This window comes from Synchytrium microbalum, assembly GCF_006535985.1.
Source record: "Synchytrium microbalum strain JEL517 chromosome Unknown SmJEL517_scf0019, whole genome shotgun sequence".
In the NCBI taxonomy this organism is placed as follows: domain Eukaryota; kingdom Fungi; phylum Chytridiomycota; class Chytridiomycetes; order Synchytriales; family Synchytriaceae; genus Synchytrium; species Synchytrium microbalum.
The window spans coordinates 106,406-125,706 of NW_022158368.1; the positions used below are offsets into that span (position 1 = coordinate 106,406).

The following is a 19,301-nucleotide window of genomic DNA, read 5'->3' on the forward strand; positions in this document are numbered from 1 at the left end:
GAGGCATCCGCCAACCTCGCCTGAAGCCTTTTTTTGCTGTCCGTCTCTGATTCACAATTCAACGAGCCAGAAGACAAGATTTTTCACGATTCAACCCGTTGTTCCAAAATTGCATCTCAGCTCCATCTTCGTTTTCCGCTGAACCACGCTCACTTCTCGTGCAGCACCTGAAGGATATACATGACTTAGAACGGAAACCGAATACGAATCACCACGGCCGTTTTGCCAAGACCAACTGCGATGACAGTTTCATTTCATCTGGTTTGGCGCAAAAAGAGACAACCGAAAGTTGACAACATGGCCCTCACCAAATAATCTCTTCATGTGATTTGCATCTTGATTATTATTCTGCTCACCCTCTCTATATACAAACAGCTCAACAGCTCTTGCCACTCAATAACCCTTCTTGAGACGCAATTGCGCCCTATCAACAAGTGCTCTCCTTCCAACAACAAATGTAGCAAGTCCCAGCAGACCTCCATAATACAGGAATTGAAACATGTTGAGCTTCAACCAATACATGTACATCAAGTAAACCCATCCACCAAGAGATGCAAAGAAGGCAATTGCGGGCACAATTGTACTTGGTTCGAATGCGTTGCTAATGTTTGCTCCTAGTATTCCCCACTACAGAAAAAGAAGATGTGAGATGGCACCGCTCCAGGAAAAACCCGAAGTCAAACATGGGATAGCAAGACACAAGCATTCATCGCACACATTATAACAACTACCACTACTTACAGCAGCCAACAAGAAAACCCAAGGCACTACCACCAGGATCGTAAACAATCCAGACAACCATTTTGGAGCTTGTTTATCAGGCAGTCTAAATATATGATGAATTTCCTTTTCAGGACGGAATGATTCAGGCATGGATGGTTTTATAGACACTTGTGCGTTTATAGGAAAGTTGATTCTGATGCTTCCCATTGGATATGCTAATGGGGTTGAAGATTCAGAGTGTGCAATGTAGAGGATGGCATCGTATGATCCAGAGTGGGCTAGGAAGGCGTCGATGGTATCCTGAGTTCCAAAATCCTACGTGGAAGAATAGGTCAGCAAAGCAAACGTTGAGGGTGCTGGAGGAGACTAGCAGAGTCGCTAATCGAGATTGCCCAATTCTTCTCTTGTTGCTATTGCCTATTCGTAATCCACGATTCGACGACAGCAGAACCGACTGCACTAGTTTGTATCTCCACGTTCCTTTGACATTTTCCACAAATCCTCAGACACCCAAAACCATCAACTGCCATCATCACCAGCATGACTTACAGTAGAGACCGAATACGAAGCACCACGGCCCTTATCACAAGCATAAGCTACATCCAATTTCGTAGCGATTTGAGTAGCAACACGCGATACAGGATCCGTAGATTGCAATGACAGTACAGCTTGATGCAGACCCGGCAATGCCGACCCATCAGAGAATGAAGCTGTGAATGATAGTTTTACTGTATCGGTGTTTTTTATGGTTGGTAGTGTGGATGGGAGCTTTGCTGGATATTTGAGACTAGGTCGGAATTGAATGAAATTTAGATTTTGATGTTTTGACGTTTTAGATGCTGATGTTTCAAACAGAGAGGAGGAGAGGGCAGTAGCCTCCAACAAGCTATAATAAATTCAACGTAAATTATGTACTCACTTTTCAGTTATCTTTTGATTGTCACCACCCTTGTTGATGGTAAAGACAATATCTGCGAGTTGCAGAGTTTTGGAGGCATGGACAGCCGGTAGATTGCCGACCAGCGATATAGCCAGAGCTAGCAGTATAGATATCCTCCAATGCATCATCAGCTGGTTCTCTCCTTCCAGGCCGATGAAATGTTTTGGTTCTGGGCGAATGAAAACGATGTAGTGAATGCTTGGAGATCCACTGTTCTATATACCCATCTACATACCAAGACGCGTCATAAGCACTCAAATCAATCCAAACGTCCCTCATTTTTCATAGTTCAGCCCAACTTCATTGCCAAATCATTCTTGCATAACAAAGGTCATAGTAATTATTTTTTCAAGCATTGTATATTTGGTGTTTTTTTACTGGTAAATATATACACATATAAGAACAAAGGGCGAGAGAGTAGTTTCAACTAGTTTGAATACAAGTAATGGTGTGTGTGTGGTTGCGGTCATGAGATTTATTCGTCGCTCTTTGATGACTAGTTGGAAGTGGAAAAGAATTAGAATCTGATGATGATTAAATCGATCACGATGACATCAATGAATCTACCTTCTTTGATTTGCCAGTGGTGGGTTCGGCAGTCTTCTTTGGCAACAAGTTGGCGTGGATGTTTGGCAAGACCTGTTGTGATATGATCCGGGTGAGATTCAAGCTCAAATATACGATATAACGACGATCCAGTATACGTACACCACCCTGAGCAATAGTAACACCACCCAAGAGTTTGTTCAATTCTTCATCGTTTCGCACAGCGAGTTGCAAGTGACGAGGAATGATACGGGTCTTCTTGTTGTCACGAGCAGCGTTACCGGCCAATTCAAGGATTTCAGCAGCCAAGTATTCGAGCACTGCAGCCAAGTAGACGGGAGCACCTGCATGAGTTGAATGTTTGAGTAAGATGTTTGGCATGAAACAACAAACCGCATATAACATGATGAGGATAAGACAAGATTAAATAGTACATACCAGCACCGACTCTTTGAGCATAGTTTCCTTTACGGAGGAGACGGTGGATACGACCAACAGGGAATTGGAGACCAGCACGAGATGATCGAGACTTGGTAGCTTTGGCGGACTTGTCTGCAGATTTTCCTTTTCCTCCAGCCATTTTATATGAAGTTTTCTTTGTAGTAAAGAGAGTTGTAGTCTGTAGTGTTGCTTGCTTATTGCTTGTATGGCGATGTGAGAGTGGGCGATTCGTTTGCTTATATACTTGTCGAGGACCCCTGTTTACAAAGCCAGAGTGCATAGTGAAACGTAAACAAAAATCTGGATGTTAGAGGAATTTCAGCCAATGAGATGCAAGGGACTGCGCACATCCTGATGATTTGTTTTGATGGCAAATGGCCCACTTTGCAAAGCCTGTCAGACTATAAATACTCTGCCTTCCCCTTCTAACAAAATTCATATCAAGTTATCAAACGCCATCAACAACCACTCTATCCCACTACTTTCCCCAATCAAGTAATATAAAAAACATGCCTCCAAAGGAAACCGGTGGAAAGAAGGTATGCACCCAATGTTATTATTACTTGAACATTCCAACCAGCATCACACTACATGTAACTAACATGCATCCATCACTCAGCCCGCAGGAAAGATGCCAGCAAAGACTGCTGAAAAGAAGACTACCAGTAGTGACAAGAAGAAGCCTAGAAAGGCCAGGAAGGAGACCTACTCCACCTACATCTACAAGGTCTTGAAACAGGTCCACCCAGACACTGGTATCTCAAACAAGGCAATGTCAATCATGAACTCCTTTGTCAACGATATCTTTGAACGTATCGCCACCGAAGCTTCCAAATTGGCTTCATACAACAAACGATCAACCATCTCTTCTCGTGAAATCCAAGTATGTCTTGATCTGTTACTTGTCGTTGGTCGTATTACACCTTATCAAGCATTTACTTATTATATTATCTCATCTATTAGACCTCTGTACGTCTCATCCTCCCTGGTGAACTCTCAAAGCACGCCGTCTCAGAAGGAACCAAGGCCGTCACAAAGTACCAATCTTCCAAATAAACAATAAAATAATCATCGCTTTTCTTTGTATATGATGTATCTACCACCAACGCTCAGTTTCTTTATATAAACTACCCAAGTCAACTATAACTATCACTACTACTATTGATCCATTGGTTGTTTCTTGTTTTGCTTGTCATTGTACTTGTGAATCTCCAATTAAAAGCGCGACTCTCTCGAACATCAAAAGTAGAATGACGTTCTGTTTTCTTATCAGGTTGCTTACACCTTTACACCTTCCGTATTTGTTGCACTGGTGATTACTTGAGGTGCTTCGTTTGCTGGTTGGATTGCCTTGATGATTTCTTGGCCTTCATGTCATCAGTCACAATAGAAACATAAGACCTAACGAAGGTGCCGACAAATCACAACAACACATCATAATCATTCAATGCATACATAAGACCGTGGTCCACAACCAGCAACACGTCTCACACTACTAGCCATGACTCCAGACAAAGGGTTAGCCTCTTCGGCAATACGCGACGCATGTTGTCATGCTTGATAATGTAACACGTTGAATGCGTTAAGCAACAAAACAACAAAACGGCACATCACGTCAGGAATCACTGCATCTGATAACGCAAAAGAGCATGTACTCCGTGTGGTTGTTCCAATTGCATCTTCCAAAGTCTAAAGTGCAGAGAAATCCGCCGTGATGTTGTTGGATGAGAGTTCAGAGTTGATAATAAGGATAATATTGAGAGTGTGAAGAAAAGGGGCTAGAAAATCGATGTGACGTTTGTGAGGATGGGGAAGAACGACGATTGAAACGGACGCCCTTCATAACATAAATCAATTCTTCAACTTACAAATATTCCACAATATTTAGTAGTCAGGGAAGGACCATGTGGCCGCCCATGATCATTATGTGCTAGAGCTGTGACGAGGTGTCCAGGCTCAGAAGTAACTTCGTCCGTTGCTGTCGATAGTATGGAGTTGTGACTTGTAATGGTTCGAATCCGAGCAAGGTAGAGTAGCATCCAAACCACTTCCAACTGTGCAACCTTTGCTTTCGTAAATATTCTAGCAAGGTCTCATATTTGTCTGTACCCGAGTATTGGCAATCCGGTCTGCCAAGTTTCCAGACATAATACTGCTTCTACATTCGAAATACTGCAGCTTATTGAGTTTGTGGAGACAAGTTCATTGTCAAGCTAATCAGCCCAATATGGAAGATATGCTGAGACCAGATTCGGCCAATGCTTCTACCAGCCTTTCCGCCTTCAATAACTCAGTCCCGTTTGCCAAATGAAGATCCACAAAGTCAGCAGGCCATCCGTCCATTTCCAGGAGCTTGAAATTCTTCAGAGCATCTTGACCCAATGATGTCTGATGATAAAATACAAGTTGTGACGACAATAGAGAGGAGAAGATGGCATTGTCATGTAGAGTGTGTCAAGAGCCTAATTTGGGATAAGCATAGCTTCAGCTTTCGGTGGTATCTTTACTATTAAGTCAACATCAAGACAAGCACATGTTCGTTCCAATGTTCGAAGACTCGAGCTACTGGCTCAAGACTCTTGGCATCCATAATTCTTTCATTTTCTACATCCTTGAGCATCTTTTCAATTGTTTTAGTAGGCAGCGTGATGGCTTCTCTTGTCGTTGCGTCCATGTTTGGAAAAATTCGAAAAGTTCACGTGTTTCAGGATCAGTCAAGATCCAAGGAAAATGTTGAATATTCAAGGAGTGCGCTGAAGTGGGCATGAAATTCAAGTTTCAATTCGAATTTTGAATAGAGGCTCCTCTGATCCACGTTCACCTTCAGAACACTCGCTCCATTCAAAACTCGGCAATTCAATACAAACTGAAATACAAAGGACAATTACGTGACGTTAGGACACTGAAAGTTACTGTCACTGAAACCTGTTTCTACCAGCCGACCCGTCGCTTGATGCTGCTTAAATCTAAATAAAGTACCGGAAGCTTGTTACTTCATTGTTATAATATTACGGTGCTTGTATAATACAATTCTGTGTTTATGACTACTGCTTGTACTGTACTACTATTTCTTATACTTTGTTTCTTTTTGATTTTGATGATGTTTCCATAATCCTTGATTGTTACCCAGTTAACTAACTATCATTGACTTCCCAATTGTTTCATACATAACGATCCGGGGGCAAGACCGATACTTCAGTCATAGGAATACCAGCTTCACCGAGAATGTCCAACATGTGTCCTAATGCAAAAAAAATAGAAACACGAGTCAGATGCAAGACACTTAATACCACAGGGAGATCACTACCACTCAATTCATCAGGCATTCAATACACACCGGTATAAGATCGTGGCCCACAAACAACAACACGTCTGGAATTGATAGCAATAGCTCCAAACAATGGATGAGGTTCGTTAGCAATATGCAAGATATCCTGCACCCTTGATAGTGTAACTCGTCCAGGCAGTATAGCATTGATTCCAGTTGGTAAATCAGGCACTCGTCCTAGATTCGTGGCATCTGATACTGCATGCCAGCATTGTACAGCATGTGGATAGGCTAAATGTGCTGCTTTCAGAGTCTCCAATGCAAAAAGATCTGATGTGATATCGTTGGATGAGTGTACCGAGTTGATTATCAAGAAGCGTGTGCTGGATGATATTGGAAGAGTTACGGGAAGTGGCTATTGACAAAAGAGCCAAATGTCAAAGAGGGGCTAAAAAGGGAACAATGCGTTGCAGCATTACTCACGAAGATTCCATTTTGTTTCAAAGTCAGGGATGTGCCATACGCCCACCCATCATTATAATGTGCTAGAGCCGTTACGAGATGTCCCGGTGTAAGAGTAAGCTCGTCCTTTTGTTGTGGATAGTATGGGACAATGACTCGTAGTGGTTGAATGGTTGGGAGCAGATATGATTGCAAGCACTGGAGAGCAGGAGCGAGGCCACTTCCAGCTGAGAAGAAGATCATAACGTCCGGATATTGTGGAGTGGTTTGAAGAGATCTTGGTACAAATGGAGTACTAAGTTAAACAGAGTGAGATATGGTGAGTTGAAAAGCTGATTGAGAGGCAAAAAAGAAAAGGGAAATATAGCTTATCGAGTGATTTCCTGTCATGGAATTGCACGTTCGCATGTACAACACTTCTTCTCCTTGACGCTTACCCAAACGGACCTCGAATCTTGACTTGCTTGTCTCCGACCTTTTGCGATTGTAGCCATTTCGTCATGACACCGTTGCTATAGATCTAGAAGTGCGACAAAAATAATGCGAAGTGAGCTGTCATGTCAACCGCAGAATGGTCAAACCACCAAATACCTTGATATAAGCCTCAAAAGCAATAGGAGTACCTCCAATAGGTGTAATGTATCGAGATACGTACTGACCGCCAATATTGACTTGGATTTCGACACATTCTCCAGGCTGGAATTCAAGCACTTCTTCAGCTCTGGAGTCATGCGGATACAATCGCACAAATCGGAATTTGATCACGGAAGCAGTAGTGGAGTTGTTGCATGGAGTCATCTGAGTGATGGCATATCGTCGGTATTCTGAGACAGTTGGAGAAAAAATGTAGATCAGTACAGAAAGCTGATGTAGCAAAAAAAAAAACCAAACTCTGCGGGGATTTGGACGCTGTTACTGCAGGTAACTGCTGATGAAACGACACGAGACTATCTGAGGTAACTCACCATAAGGATCAAATCGAATAGAAGACGAAACAACCCTCGAAGACGAAGCAAGCCTGGGACTTCGTACTGCAGTGACTTCACCAACAAGGAATTGAGCCAGCTTCTGTACTGCCAGCTTAGTATGCACGTGTACTTTACGAGCCCTGCGAATACGAGTCCAATCTTCTTCATTCAATTGCGGCAATTGTTCGAGTCCTTCCATTTCAGTGAATCGTGCTAAAGATGACGTCGGAGGTGCTGATGATGCTTCTGCAGCTGCCGCTGCTCGATCTGCACTAGTTTGTGGTAGAGGGTTGGTGCGTTGTCGTTGTGGTGGAACCATCACATCAGGGTTGATGGCTTCCACGTCGAATCCTGCTTCATGGCTATAAAGGAACGAAAGGAGGTCAAGTTAATTTGATTTCAAGGCTTACAAACACAATTTCAAGGATGTCAGTTCGTACAAGAAATCGTTTGAGATGTCCTACGTAATATTTTTGGTGATTTTAGTGAGATAAAAACCGGGGGAAAAAGTCGTGATACTGCATGGATACTTACTGTGCCAATAACGTTTCTCAAGATGACACGACCACCAGGATGAGTATTAATCCATGACGAGATATCATAGACCCATCGTCCAGCAGCGACCACATACAATCCTCGTCTAAAGTTAAATCAAAAGTCAGCTAATGCTGAGGAAAAAAATTTGAAGACATTGCTGAGAAGCTGCTCAAGACATACCCAGTATTGATCTCCTCATCAAGGTTCTGCCACGTAAACGATCGCAATTCGTCTTTAGGTATCTTACGTTTCATTAATGGTGATTCAACCATTTCAATATCATACGGCGATGAATTACCAACAGCGGCTGTGGCGACTGCACCTATTCCAATTGCACTACCAATACCAGCAGCCTTCGGTTGACCATTGCTGCTTCTCGTTACATTACGTTGATCACTACGTTGACGCTCAATATTCGTCACAAATGGTACACCTTCGGGTTGAACATTGTGTACACCGGCATTACGGAATCCATTGTTTTGAGCAGCCTTCTTAGAACCCATGAATCCAACACAGACTCCAACCCATTTAGCAGCTACATTGGCCATGTCATCAGTTCGATCGTTTATAGAGTTGGATCTGGGGACTGCATCATAATTGACGACTCTTAATCTATAGTATGTTTCGGTCACTATGAAGATCGAAAGCCAAGCACCTAGTAGAATGAAGTATAGAATCTAAGACAAAAATATCGAAGAGTTATTGATTGTTAGAATGGTTACTACTCCCGCATAGTTGAAATGCACAAGTAGCATACCCAATATTCAGATCCACGAGGTTCAACCAATGGGAATAATGTGCTCAAGCCTATTTTGCAAAAAAAGAACTCAGGAATAATTCCATTGGCAAACATCCTCACCAAACAAAGTCACCTAAAGCTACTTGGACAACGGCAAGCAACACCAGACACGGCCCAACAATATGATGAGACAGCCTTATGTAATGCCGATATTCAGCTATACGTTCATTCCTTAAGCCTGCAAAGTTCAAGCCTCCCAACAAGACTTGAATCGTTGCAAATACAACCAGGAAGATCCCCAAGATGGCATGTGGTCGTTGCCATAACTGGATTGCTGTGACAATGAGAATAAAGAAGAACCACAAGAGAAGGTATCCAAAGCTATGTTAGAGTTTGGAGGGATACAGTTAGACAAGGGTAAGACATGACATTTGCGACTTAGATGTTTGAAAGACGCTGTCTCACCATTGGACACTAATATGAATCCAGAGTCCTGGTCCAGCAGAACGCACTAAAAAGTAGTACGACACATCAGCAAAAAAAGGACTCACGCTGTGGATGCATGTCGTGCTAACGACGAACTCACAGTATCGAGCCCAATAAATCCCAAACGGAAACAACCCAAGCCAAACGAGCATCATCCCGACACCGTGAGCAACCTTCTGAGACAATGGAGCAACACCCAACACACTAACTCGTATAGGAGCATCAACAGTAGCTACCAATCGACTAAGTTGTACAGATCCTCGATAATCAGGGCTATGATACGTGAATCTCTCTGATCGATAATTGATGCCAGAGTTAGGGTTGAATGCGTAAATCAAGGTGAATGGAGCGTTGACGTCGATTAGGCTGTGGATTCCGTCTACTGGGGTGGTTGCGATGACGAATTCGACGTAGAGGCGTTGGGTTGCGGGGATGTTATTTTCGAAGCCTCCGCTTACAGATTGTAACAGAGGTGTTTCGGCCTATCGGAAAACAGCAAAACGAAGTGGTCAGCACGAGTTGTGGATGAACCTCCAAACTGATTTTGTCTGCCATGTTATCTTCGTTGCAACCACCCAAGATCAACCAGACCGTAGTACGCCCATCATTATGACTACAAATGTCCTTCGCATCAGGAACTTACATGAGCTGGCGGACCATAAACAGCCATACTAGTATGCTCATGGAAATTAATCGGACTGATTCCAGGAGTCGAATTAATTTGATGCATGACAGCCATAGTATTACAATCAAGCATTGTCGAACATCCTAGTCCGACACCTGCCCAAGAGTAGTTCATTTGTTGATTGACATTGCAGGTGAAGACAAGTACGCCATGCAATCGTTCGGTGGCTGTTCCTTTGCTTTCGATCGTCCAGTAGAATGATAGTGAGTACTCTGGATATATGTGATGATGGAAGGAGTGAGTTATGACGGTGTTTTGTAGTGTGCTTTGCTAAGCGGATTGATCAACAATGGCGCAGACCAGCGATGGTACGCCGTTGATGCACATCAACGCTTTGTCAGTGAAGTCAAATAACGTACCATTATCATTGTATAATTGCACAGCATTAAGATTCAGAGCTGTGACTGTTGCGTTGAATGATGCAAAAGGTGTTGGCTGAATGGGATTCGGTATGGCTGTACAGACTGCTAAAACGAAAGCGACCAGATAAAAGAGCGATGCATGCATCTTTGATGAATGCATGCAGAGCCTCTCTTCCTTTATATGATGAGTTGCCTGTCTTATTGTCCTGTATTCTTGGTAAACAAATTCGGTTAGCTGAAAGCATTTGAAAAGCAGAAGAACATCAGAATGCACATGACGAAGCACGCATCACGACAGTTCAATGACTCACTTTGTACTATTTGACGGCCGAGATATGTTTTGCCTTTACAGTTCTCGAGTCAGGTATTGTTGTTTACCTCGCCTCGCTTGTACTACAATGCAAAGCGCAACAAGAATGCACATACTAAACTAGAGAATAGACGTGGTTTTAAACAAAACAATATGTTTCTATTATTTACTGTGAGAGCAAACTCAACGCCAGATCTTCTAGACTCTCCCCCGGAAGCATTTTCAGCTTCTTCCTACCACCACCACTACTCTTTCGTAGCACATCATCCTGCTCTACAGCAGACCGTGATCGTTTGCTTTTACTTTTACTCTTGCCTACTACTGGTGGTGGTGGCACATCCTCATCTTGATCTTCTACCATCTCACCACCGTCGCCACCACCTTCATCCAAATCCACTTGCAAGTCCCCAATATCAGAAAGAGCATCATCAGACTGCCATCCACTAGCATCTGCATTTACATCTTGTTCACCATCTGACACGATATCTTGTGCTGATTCGTATTCTTCTCCATCGTCCTCGTCATCTTGTTGCATGGCGGCATCATCTTCATCGCCTGCTTCGGCTGCACTCAATGTTACCATGGCAGGCTTAGAGTTCTAAAAGGAAATTGGATTAATTAGGAAGGTCCAGCTTGCCTAAAGAAAATCTTTTTCAGGGCTACTACCTCACGACGAGATTCCTTCTCCTTCAACTTTCTCAACTTTTTACGTTCGCGGATACGTTCTCGTTCTACTGACTTATCTGCTACATCAGCAGTCTTCATTTTGGCTGAACTGGCCACTATATATTCTGCTTGTCGTTCCGGTATAGGTTGTTCAGTGGCAAACTCGTCCAGATTCTGTAGTTTATATGTTGGTACAGCCTATTTGGAAGTCGATCACATCTGATTAATAAAACACGAATGGAGAAGAAGTTGTAGCTGCGTTTAGATACTTACAGTGCCTTCATCATCAAACATGTACTTTTGACCAGATCCACGTTTCTTGATTTCCTTTTCCTTCAATCGTTGTAATCGTCTTCTACTTGGAAGTTCAATGGGCTGTGATCAAAGGGAAGATTTTAGAATTCATTCGTGCAAAAAAGACCTAACAATTAGAAATTACCTGTGGTACATCAGTAACATCATGATCACGACGTGCCAGAGTCAAGAAATTATCGTCGTCGTCATCTACACCACCAAGCAATTCCATCGTCACTGGCCTTTCAACATCATGTCCACTAGCATCCACATCATCATTACTAATTTCCTCATCCTGATCACTACCAGCGCTACCATCGTCAGCACTGTCTTGATCACGCACAAGCTTCGTGTAGTGATCAGACAAGACTGTAGTATTCTTTTTAGCAAACATTCTGTCCACTCTTGTAACCACCTTCTTGGCAGTCAAAGAAGACAGAACTTGCAATTCATCAGCATCATCTTCATTAGAGGCTTCAGCCTCGCTTTCTGAATCAAAACGAGCATGTGCTTTAGCTTTCATAGTCATTGCTAAATCGTCAATCTCATCGTCAGACGAGTGTTTCTTCTTTTTCGTCTTTTTGGGTTTCTTGTCTGCGTTATATGATTCTTCGAGGGCTGCTAATTGCCTCGATTCATTCTTCTTTTTCGATTTCTATTGTGGATGCGAGTAATGATGTAAGTCGCTTGGCGAAGATACTAAATGGAGAAAAAATCACCTCAACGAATTTGATCTTGGGAGTGCCAGGCAACCCCAATGATTCAGCGAATTCAGGTAGAGGGAGAGCATGTACATCGAATATCGACTTGTTTGACTGCAGGTACACTGATCGAACATATGATATACAAGCCTAAAAAAATAGCAAACGTAAGCAAAACAGATAACTCAAGCGTGTTCGACTTAACCAACTGACTGGTCAGCATCATGTCGTATACCTTTTGACCCAAATACTTGATTTCAGGATCTCGAGAGCACAAAGCTCTCAATTCAGCACCAACAGCTCCCACTCTACTAGGATTGACATGTATCTTGTCAATCGGCACTCGCTTACTCTTGAGTGCTTCTAGCATTCCCTGTTCTTCACTTGGCAGAAGAAACAAGAGAGAATGGCCGGCTGCTTCATACCGAGCTGTCCGTCCAACACGATGAATATAAGTGTCGGCATCTTCAGGACAGTCTACTTGGACTACCCAGTCGACAGCTGGGAAGTCAAGACCTCTAGATGTTATTTGGAAAGAGAGGTGTCAGGTCGCATCTTGAGCTTTATCTTCAGCATCCTGAGACAATCTTTCTCTTGGCGCCTTGTTTCGAAGATCATGTTCTCCCAGCTCAATGACCACCAAATTTCTTCTCTCGCATCAAAACGGAAGCTTTACCTTGAAGCAATGTCAGTAGCAAACAAACATGCATACTGTTTTCTGCAAAAGTCTTCAAATATAGCAACCCGTTTAGGCTGCTTTTGTTTTCCATGAAGACACATTAACGTCATGCCTGGTCTCATCTTCCAAAAGGTTTCGTGAATAAATCGCACCTTTGAAACAGTGGTGAGTTTTAGCGAGAAAAAAAGGTACTGCAAAGGTTCTTCTATACATACTTGTTTACAGCTTGATAGGAAGACAATAATCTTAGCTTGTTGATGTGATCGAATAAACGAAAATAGAACATCAAGCTTGTTTTGTAATTCACAAACAAGGTACTTTTGATCCAGCTTTAATGGGGTTGCATGAGTTGCTTTTTCATGCACTGCTACGAATTCAGGATCCTGTGAAAAGACTTGAAGTGTGAGTATACTAGATGACATTTCGATTCCTTTTTGCTATTCGTTTCAGCATACCTTCAGACTTAGCCTAGCCAAATCACGAACCGTCTTGGTCTGAGTAGCAGAAAACAGTAAGGTTTGCCGTTTTCGTGGCAAATTTTCTATAATGGCATTTATGCTCTTTTCAAATCCAAAATCCATCGTTCGATCTGCTTCATCCATTACTAGAGTGGGGAAAAAGACGCAGAGGGTTAAAAAAATGGTACTGCGATCTGAAGTACGTCAACAAGCTGACTCTCACCAAGAATCTGCAGGTTATCACAAGTGAAATCAGGCGTCTGGTCCATATGTTGCAGCAACCGACCAGGCGTGCAAACGAGAATATTCATGCGCACTACTCGTTCTTGTTCAGCTTTTAGGTCCTTGCCTCCGATCAGCAGGCCAGCTGAAAAGTTATGGAAGCGACCTACTCGTCGCAACACTTCAAAGATTTGGAGTGCCTATTGCGAATTGTCATGTTTGAGAAATCATACACCCAAAGATAGCGTTTTTTGGTTGCCTGGTCTGCTTGAAAAGTCAACCAGGAACTTACCAATTCACGAGTAGGAGATATAATCAAAGCTCCAACGCCATCGTATTTCGTCCATTTAGCTCGGTAGAGACATTCGAGCACCTAATATACGATTCCAAAGGTGTGAGCAGCTTGCAAATGATCCACCACACGATCCACAGCTTCATATACATGACTGCACGCGGATTCACACTTCAAATCCAGTATTTGCACGACTGCTCTTCACCCAAAGCTTACAGGAATAACAAACGCCAACGTCTTTCCGGATCCAGTTTTGGCAGCACCTAAGACGTCCCTTCCAGCCAAAGACAATGGCAAAGACTCCTTTTGGATTTCAGTCATTTCCATAAAGTTGGCTTTAGTCAGCCCTGATTTTATAGGATGTTGTTGAGTTTGACTGGAGCTCAGTGTCGAAAAAAAATTGATCGTTTTGATGTACATACCAGATCGAGTTTTTCCAGATAATGGAAGCTCATTGAATTGATTCAGATCTGGATTCTTTAGGTATTGGTCCTGTAATATTGTTTACAGGTTGGTAAAGCTTGTAAAAAAGTGGGATACTAAACTTACTGGGTTTGAAGCTTTTGATTCCAGTTCAGTAAGTTCTGCATCTGCAGTCTGCTTCTTCAGAGCGCGAGTCGCCGTATGCTGCTTACTAGACCCTTCGGCCTGCTCTTTCTGCTTTGCCATCGTTGTTTTTAGCGTGATGCTGGCAACTTGAGGTGCAGCCCAACTGCAAATTCCAAACAAGGACGCTATTCTACGTGATCAAAACTGTTCAACAAGGAGTTTCGGCGAGACTTTATATAACTATAAAAGCTGCTTATATTTTTCGAGACAAAAGATGAGGAAATCCTATGCAAACCCTCTACACCAAAAACAACTTTATCGTTTCTTGTCCTCTTGAGCCGGCCTATATAAGATACGAGAGTCAGCAATTGATATCTGGGATGTATTTCAACCACTTGATTGTCCCGGCAACCAAACGAGCAAAACTACAAGCTTCACCCGAAACTTCCACCACATTCACATCATATACAACACTCACGTCAAGTCGTTCACATTCATCAAGAGCGTACTAGCATCCATATACACTTTATTGCTCGATGCGGCTATGATTGTAGCAATTTCTCGGGCCGTTTCAATACGTCGTAAATCCAAAAATCCCTTGTTTTTACGAATAGCCTCTCCAATCATTTCAGCTGACTTGGCTTCTCCCTCAGCCTTGACTACAATCGACTGCTTTTCTTGTTTGGCCTTGTCGACCACATATGAAGCACGTTGTGCTTCTTGTTGAGCTATTGGTTGGAAAAGAAGAAGCAGAATTAGTAGGCTGATTTGAGTTATTGCAATTCTTTTTCGGTTCCCAATGATGCCGGCGATGTAGTTCTGGTTTGACTTCCGCATAGAAATCGACAATGCCTGCAAGATCGATTCGAGGATCTATTTCCAACCGACCCATTTACATACCAATCTGCTTGGCTTCAACGGCATGGGTGAATTCCGGTGAAAATGCGATATGGGTAATGGAGACATCATCAAGAATAATGTCGAATGATGATGCTCGTCGAACCAGTTGTTCACGGATCAGACGTGATACCTGTAAAGAAAAAAAAGAAAGAGATGTGAATTAGAAACTGAATTCCTGGCTGCTATGATAATTTGGCAAGGTCTTCGGCTGCATGTCCAGCCAAAACGATCGTTGTTGTCGTCCCTCGTCCCTCAAAAACTGTGCTGCAACCGGCCAATAGACCCTCCCGCTCTCCTCACGATACCGCATATTCATATTATAAGTTCAATCTACTTCGTCTTCACGAAAAGGTTCAAATATATCTATAAGCTTACTCGTTCACGTTGGGTAATCAACTGACTAGCGTTGAATTGAGCAACTACAGATTTGAGGACTTCGTTGACGATGGATGGCAAGACTCGCTCATCGTAATCGATACCCAGAGTCTTGAAGATTCGAGGTAGTTCTTCAACTCGTGGTCGTGATAACACCCTTAGAGTGATGTTAACCATTTGAAGATCTAGGTTGTGGAGTATATGAGCACAAATCGGGATATCAGTAATTCAGAGAAAAGTTTCAAACAGGTTTGGATATGAGTTTGAGCATGGCTGCGTATAGTGATTTGCTCATCATGGTTTCTTACGCTCAACCAACTGCTGTTCCACTTCCAATCAAGCTTATGTACCTTTAGTTCCAGTGAGAGAGGCGATGTTTCGGGGCTTAGCACGGACATCGTATACGATGGGAGATTCAAACCAAGGAATCAGAAAGTGCGTTCCTTCATTGTAAACGTTGCTCTTGACACCACCAATTCTAGAGAACATGACAGCTCGATGACCTCCATCAACTATTCAGGCATAGATTAAGAAGATAAGATTAGGTATTAGCATTTAGAGTACTTGTAGATAGACGAAAAGTATAAACGTGTCAAATGTTGCAAAACACAAAAAATGAGGATGTATACAAACAGAGTTATACGAGTCAAGGACGCAGCTCTTATAGCTCGCAATGTCATCTACACTCGAGCGCATGTTGTAGCGTACCATTGAATAAGCTGGCATTCACTCCAACAGCCAGAGCTCCAAGTGCTAATAACGTTCCTGCACTGCCTACTATCCCTCGACCACCACCTGCACTATTACTGCCTCCTGTAGATGAGCTGCTGCCGAGATTGTCCATCAAGCCTCGTAGGCTGTTTGTTCCTCGTTGTCTCCAGGCCATGATGATGGTTCACAATGGCAGTAGCAATAGCATTATGCTTAAAAAGTGACTCGAGTACGCGAAATGGCTGGTGAAATGTGACATAGCGCTTTCTAAGGCGCGATAATACGATAATAGATGTTGCTTCAATAACGCACAGACAAGTCCATCTTATGTGATATACGTATGTGTGGGTGCATGAGAGATTTACGTGTTTACGTGAGTTATTCTACAATATTATCAAAATATAGAGTCTGACGATATGATCATAGGCACATGGAACTTGTTTTCTGATATTCCAGTTACAGTGCTCATCTTTACTCTCAGGAGCACAGACCTTGTTTATCATATTCCGTAGACTTTCACAAAGTGATAACTGCGGAGTCGGAGGCGTTGGAACAATATTAAATCATCATAACACTATCCAAACGCGTCGATCTTGTTGTATGGGTTCGCGAATTCGAAAAAAGACAAGATGGTGATGTTTTGTTAGTATATGGAGGATCTAGTTGCATAGTCCACCGTAGTAACGCCGAATCGAAGGATGCGTTCAAAGCACCTGAATAAACCATCTGTACATGAATGTGATAGAGCTGCTGGTTTGTGTGTGGAGTCGCTCATCAAACCCCGAGATCAACATATGCGGACTACTAAAACGGTCGGCGAATATGAACCTATCCATTCAAATACATCCATAGATACTTTTAGTCTATTATCATTATCATTCTCCCGACAACAGGGCCAATATGATCCCAACAGCGACAATATTTCAAATACCATTGCTGGTAATGTACAAGAGAAGAGACAACCATCTCCCTAGTCTTATTCGTCTCTATTTTCCTCTCTCTTTATCTCCATCATTTATAACTTGGGCTTTGATGATGCCGGATCCACTGGCGTCGAATCCTTCAGCGCTTTTGGCACGTTGTATTCAGCACGCAACAATCCCTCCTAATGAAGCAGACTTACAAATTTGAGATATTCGGTGTATGATGAGCAGTTCTGCCAGGATACAAACGGAAGTACCAAACTCTGCACAGATACCAAACGCCTCGAACAAGAAATGATCCTAAGCTCACCTGAGCACACGAGACAACCAGTCGTCCGTCTCTCGTATAAATCCTTCCATACATCATAGCTCGTCCGCCTGTTGATGTAAGTGTATGTATCAGTGGGGAGAACGATAAGATCCACAAAGCGACGTGTCGGCAAGGCACGAGGACTCAAAGAATACACATTCAAATTGATATACCTCCGGTCCAGCTGGACTCCATAATGTACAGGAGGTAGTCATCAGCTCGGAAAACATCATGAAACCTGTTTGTAAAGGACGGGAAAGCCGTAAGCAGGTGGGGTTCACAGCTTATTTCCTCTATCTCACAAATTCCATGAACATTCGACTCTCATCTTATTCCCATTCTCACCATAGTGTGTGGTCCAGTGAAGCAACAATGGTCAGCCTTGGATTTGATGACTCACTAAAGGAGACATTATGCTGCAGCATAGCGGTTCCAAGCAAATAATGATCCGAGCAATAAGCAACAGCACAGTGATGATAGCTCATATCATCTGGAAGTCGTCCCTTTGATTTCATCCACAGCATTCGTTTAGCACCTCCCTTGCTCTGACCACTACCAGTATTACGCGATACAACGGGCTCATAAGTCTCTCCTCCTACTATATCCCTGTACTCAATCGGCAGCGGTTCATCCAACCTCATTCGCACCATTTTGTGAAGCTTGGCAGCTTTGGGATCTTCCAATAGTTTCCTCATATTATCTTCTTGAGAGGGCACCATTTCAGGTTCGGGGACTTGAGGCATTGGTATTTGGTGGGACAGAATCGACTTTTCGGGCACCTGGAAACTGACTAGTGCCTGGAATATTACACGGCCTCTCTGCTTTGCTGCTACACTACGAGTAGCAAAGCTTTTACCATCCCGAATACGATCGACGACGTATATTATAGGGATGCGCGAATCTCCAGGTAGCAAGAAGTAGGCATGGAGTGAGTGGACGTGGAATTTTGGGTCGAGAGTGCGCGTAGCAGCACCTAATGCCTGGCTGTGATTACGTAAAGTGTCAGAAAGATGCGAGAAGAGAATGATCCGAGTCAATGAATTCATTGGGTTCACACATACCCAACGACTTGGCCTCCGAATACACCACGAGCACGAGATGGTCGCCAGAGTCTCTTGGAACGATACAAGTCGACATCAATAAGCTCCAAGTCCAGTTCCTAAAGCAAGGGGGAGCGTCGAAAATCAGCATGACAATCACGCGTATGAGGTTTCCATATTGACATGAGTTGCATCATATGATTACACATGTTTGATGCAGTCCAAAAAAGCTCGTGGCCGAGTGCATGTGAAAACGAAATTGACAAGAAATCATGCAAATCGACCTTGCAATAAAGTGCTTCGTGTTTACTCCTCGTCTCCTCACTACAACGATTTCCGACGGTTCTTGCAAATTCCAACTACTATACAGCGGTAGTTACCTCCTCAATGAGCGGCCTGGTGCGAGATTCCTCACTCATGGTCTTCCGAATACTCTCACCGTTGCAAAATCGTTATTCTGTTTGAAATCTCGAATTTGGCTTCGAGTAAATATGAAGTTTTGAGTGTTGTGAGTTTTGTAGTTATATACTATCCGTAAGCCAGCAATGAGTAAACTAGGCCGTTCTAACGCGTCATACTGCTTTGTATGACCGAATTTTACGTGTAGAAGCTCAAAGAACGTCCACCTCCCCGCAGAATTTCAAATTGCTCCATGTCACGACTCAATTCCCAACATTTTGTCCAAAATGCCAGCTCTGGACGTACAAAGAGACA

The 19,301-nt window shown here is 43.0% G+C and overlaps 7 protein-coding genes across 7 annotated transcripts; 1 reads left to right on the forward strand and 6 right to left on the reverse strand.

Moving 5' to 3' along the window:
- Positions 1–393: 393 nt before the first annotated feature.
- STT3 (dolichyl-diphosphooligosaccharide---protein glycotransferase) lies at positions 394–1,788 on the reverse strand (the record flags this gene model as incomplete). The annotated part of the gene is made up of 4 exons (XM_031169452.1): positions 394–627; positions 742–1,038; positions 1,273–1,510; positions 1,643–1,788. The coding sequence occupies 4 exons, from the start codon at positions 1,786–1,788 to the stop codon at positions 394–396; spliced, it is 915 nt and encodes a 304-aa protein (XP_031024536.1).
- Positions 1,789–2,138: 350 nt separating this feature from the next.
- On the reverse strand, positions 2,139–2,789 carry SmJEL517_g03525 (uncharacterized protein; the record flags this gene model as incomplete). Its single annotated transcript, XM_031169453.1, has 4 exons — positions 2,139–2,159; positions 2,231–2,302; positions 2,372–2,553; positions 2,648–2,789. The coding sequence occupies 4 exons, from the start codon at positions 2,787–2,789 to the stop codon at positions 2,139–2,141; spliced, it is 417 nt and encodes a 138-aa protein (XP_031024535.1).
- Positions 2,790–3,159: 370 nt separating this feature from the next.
- On the forward strand, positions 3,160–3,706 carry SmJEL517_g03526 (uncharacterized protein; the record flags this gene model as incomplete). The annotated part of the gene is made up of 3 exons (XM_031169454.1): positions 3,160–3,189; positions 3,270–3,533; positions 3,614–3,706. The coding sequence occupies 3 exons, from the start codon at positions 3,160–3,162 to the stop codon at positions 3,704–3,706; spliced, it is 387 nt and encodes a 128-aa protein (XP_031024538.1).
- Positions 3,707–5,811: 2,105 nt separating this feature from the next.
- On the reverse strand, positions 5,812–10,302 carry SmJEL517_g03527 (uncharacterized protein; the record flags this gene model as incomplete). The annotated part of the gene is made up of 15 exons (XM_031169455.1): positions 5,812–5,891; positions 5,988–6,333; positions 6,402–6,675; positions 6,818–6,900; positions 6,972–7,204; positions 7,346–7,710; positions 7,789–7,808; positions 7,883–7,988; positions 8,066–8,562; positions 8,643–8,692; positions 8,758–9,005; positions 9,090–9,135; positions 9,211–9,592; positions 9,754–10,007; positions 10,155–10,302. The coding sequence occupies 15 exons, from the start codon at positions 10,300–10,302 to the stop codon at positions 5,812–5,814; spliced, it is 3,132 nt and encodes a 1,043-aa protein (XP_031024537.1).
- Positions 10,303–10,633: 331 nt separating this feature from the next.
- On the reverse strand, positions 10,634–14,448 carry SmJEL517_g03528 (uncharacterized protein; the record flags this gene model as incomplete). The annotated part of the gene is made up of 14 exons (XM_031169456.1): positions 10,634–11,065; positions 11,134–11,331; positions 11,407–11,508; positions 11,573–12,082; positions 12,147–12,278; positions 12,364–12,646; positions 12,805–12,959; positions 13,023–13,190; positions 13,263–13,411; positions 13,489–13,687; positions 13,780–13,860; positions 13,996–14,126; positions 14,202–14,271; positions 14,329–14,448. The coding sequence occupies 14 exons, from the start codon at positions 14,446–14,448 to the stop codon at positions 10,634–10,636; spliced, it is 2,730 nt and encodes a 909-aa protein (XP_031024534.1).
- Positions 14,449–14,643: 195 nt separating this feature from the next.
- On the reverse strand, positions 14,644–16,489 carry SmJEL517_g03529 (uncharacterized protein; the record flags this gene model as incomplete). The annotated part of the gene is made up of 6 exons (XM_031169457.1): positions 14,644–14,671; positions 14,807–15,056; positions 15,229–15,358; positions 15,604–15,788; positions 15,954–16,115; positions 16,312–16,489. 6 exons carry the CDS (start codon positions 16,487–16,489, stop codon positions 14,644–14,646), a joined length of 933 nt encoding a protein of 310 aa, XP_031024533.1.
- An 840-nt stretch (positions 16,490–17,329) lies between these two features.
- SmJEL517_g03530 (uncharacterized protein) lies at positions 17,330–19,006 on the reverse strand (the record flags this gene model as incomplete). The annotated part of the gene is made up of 6 exons (XM_031169458.1): positions 17,330–17,419; positions 17,548–17,615; positions 17,721–17,785; positions 17,893–18,531; positions 18,609–18,706; positions 18,968–19,006. 6 exons carry the CDS (start codon positions 19,004–19,006, stop codon positions 17,330–17,332), a joined length of 999 nt encoding a protein of 332 aa, XP_031024587.1.
- Positions 19,007–19,301: the final 295 nt, after the last annotated feature.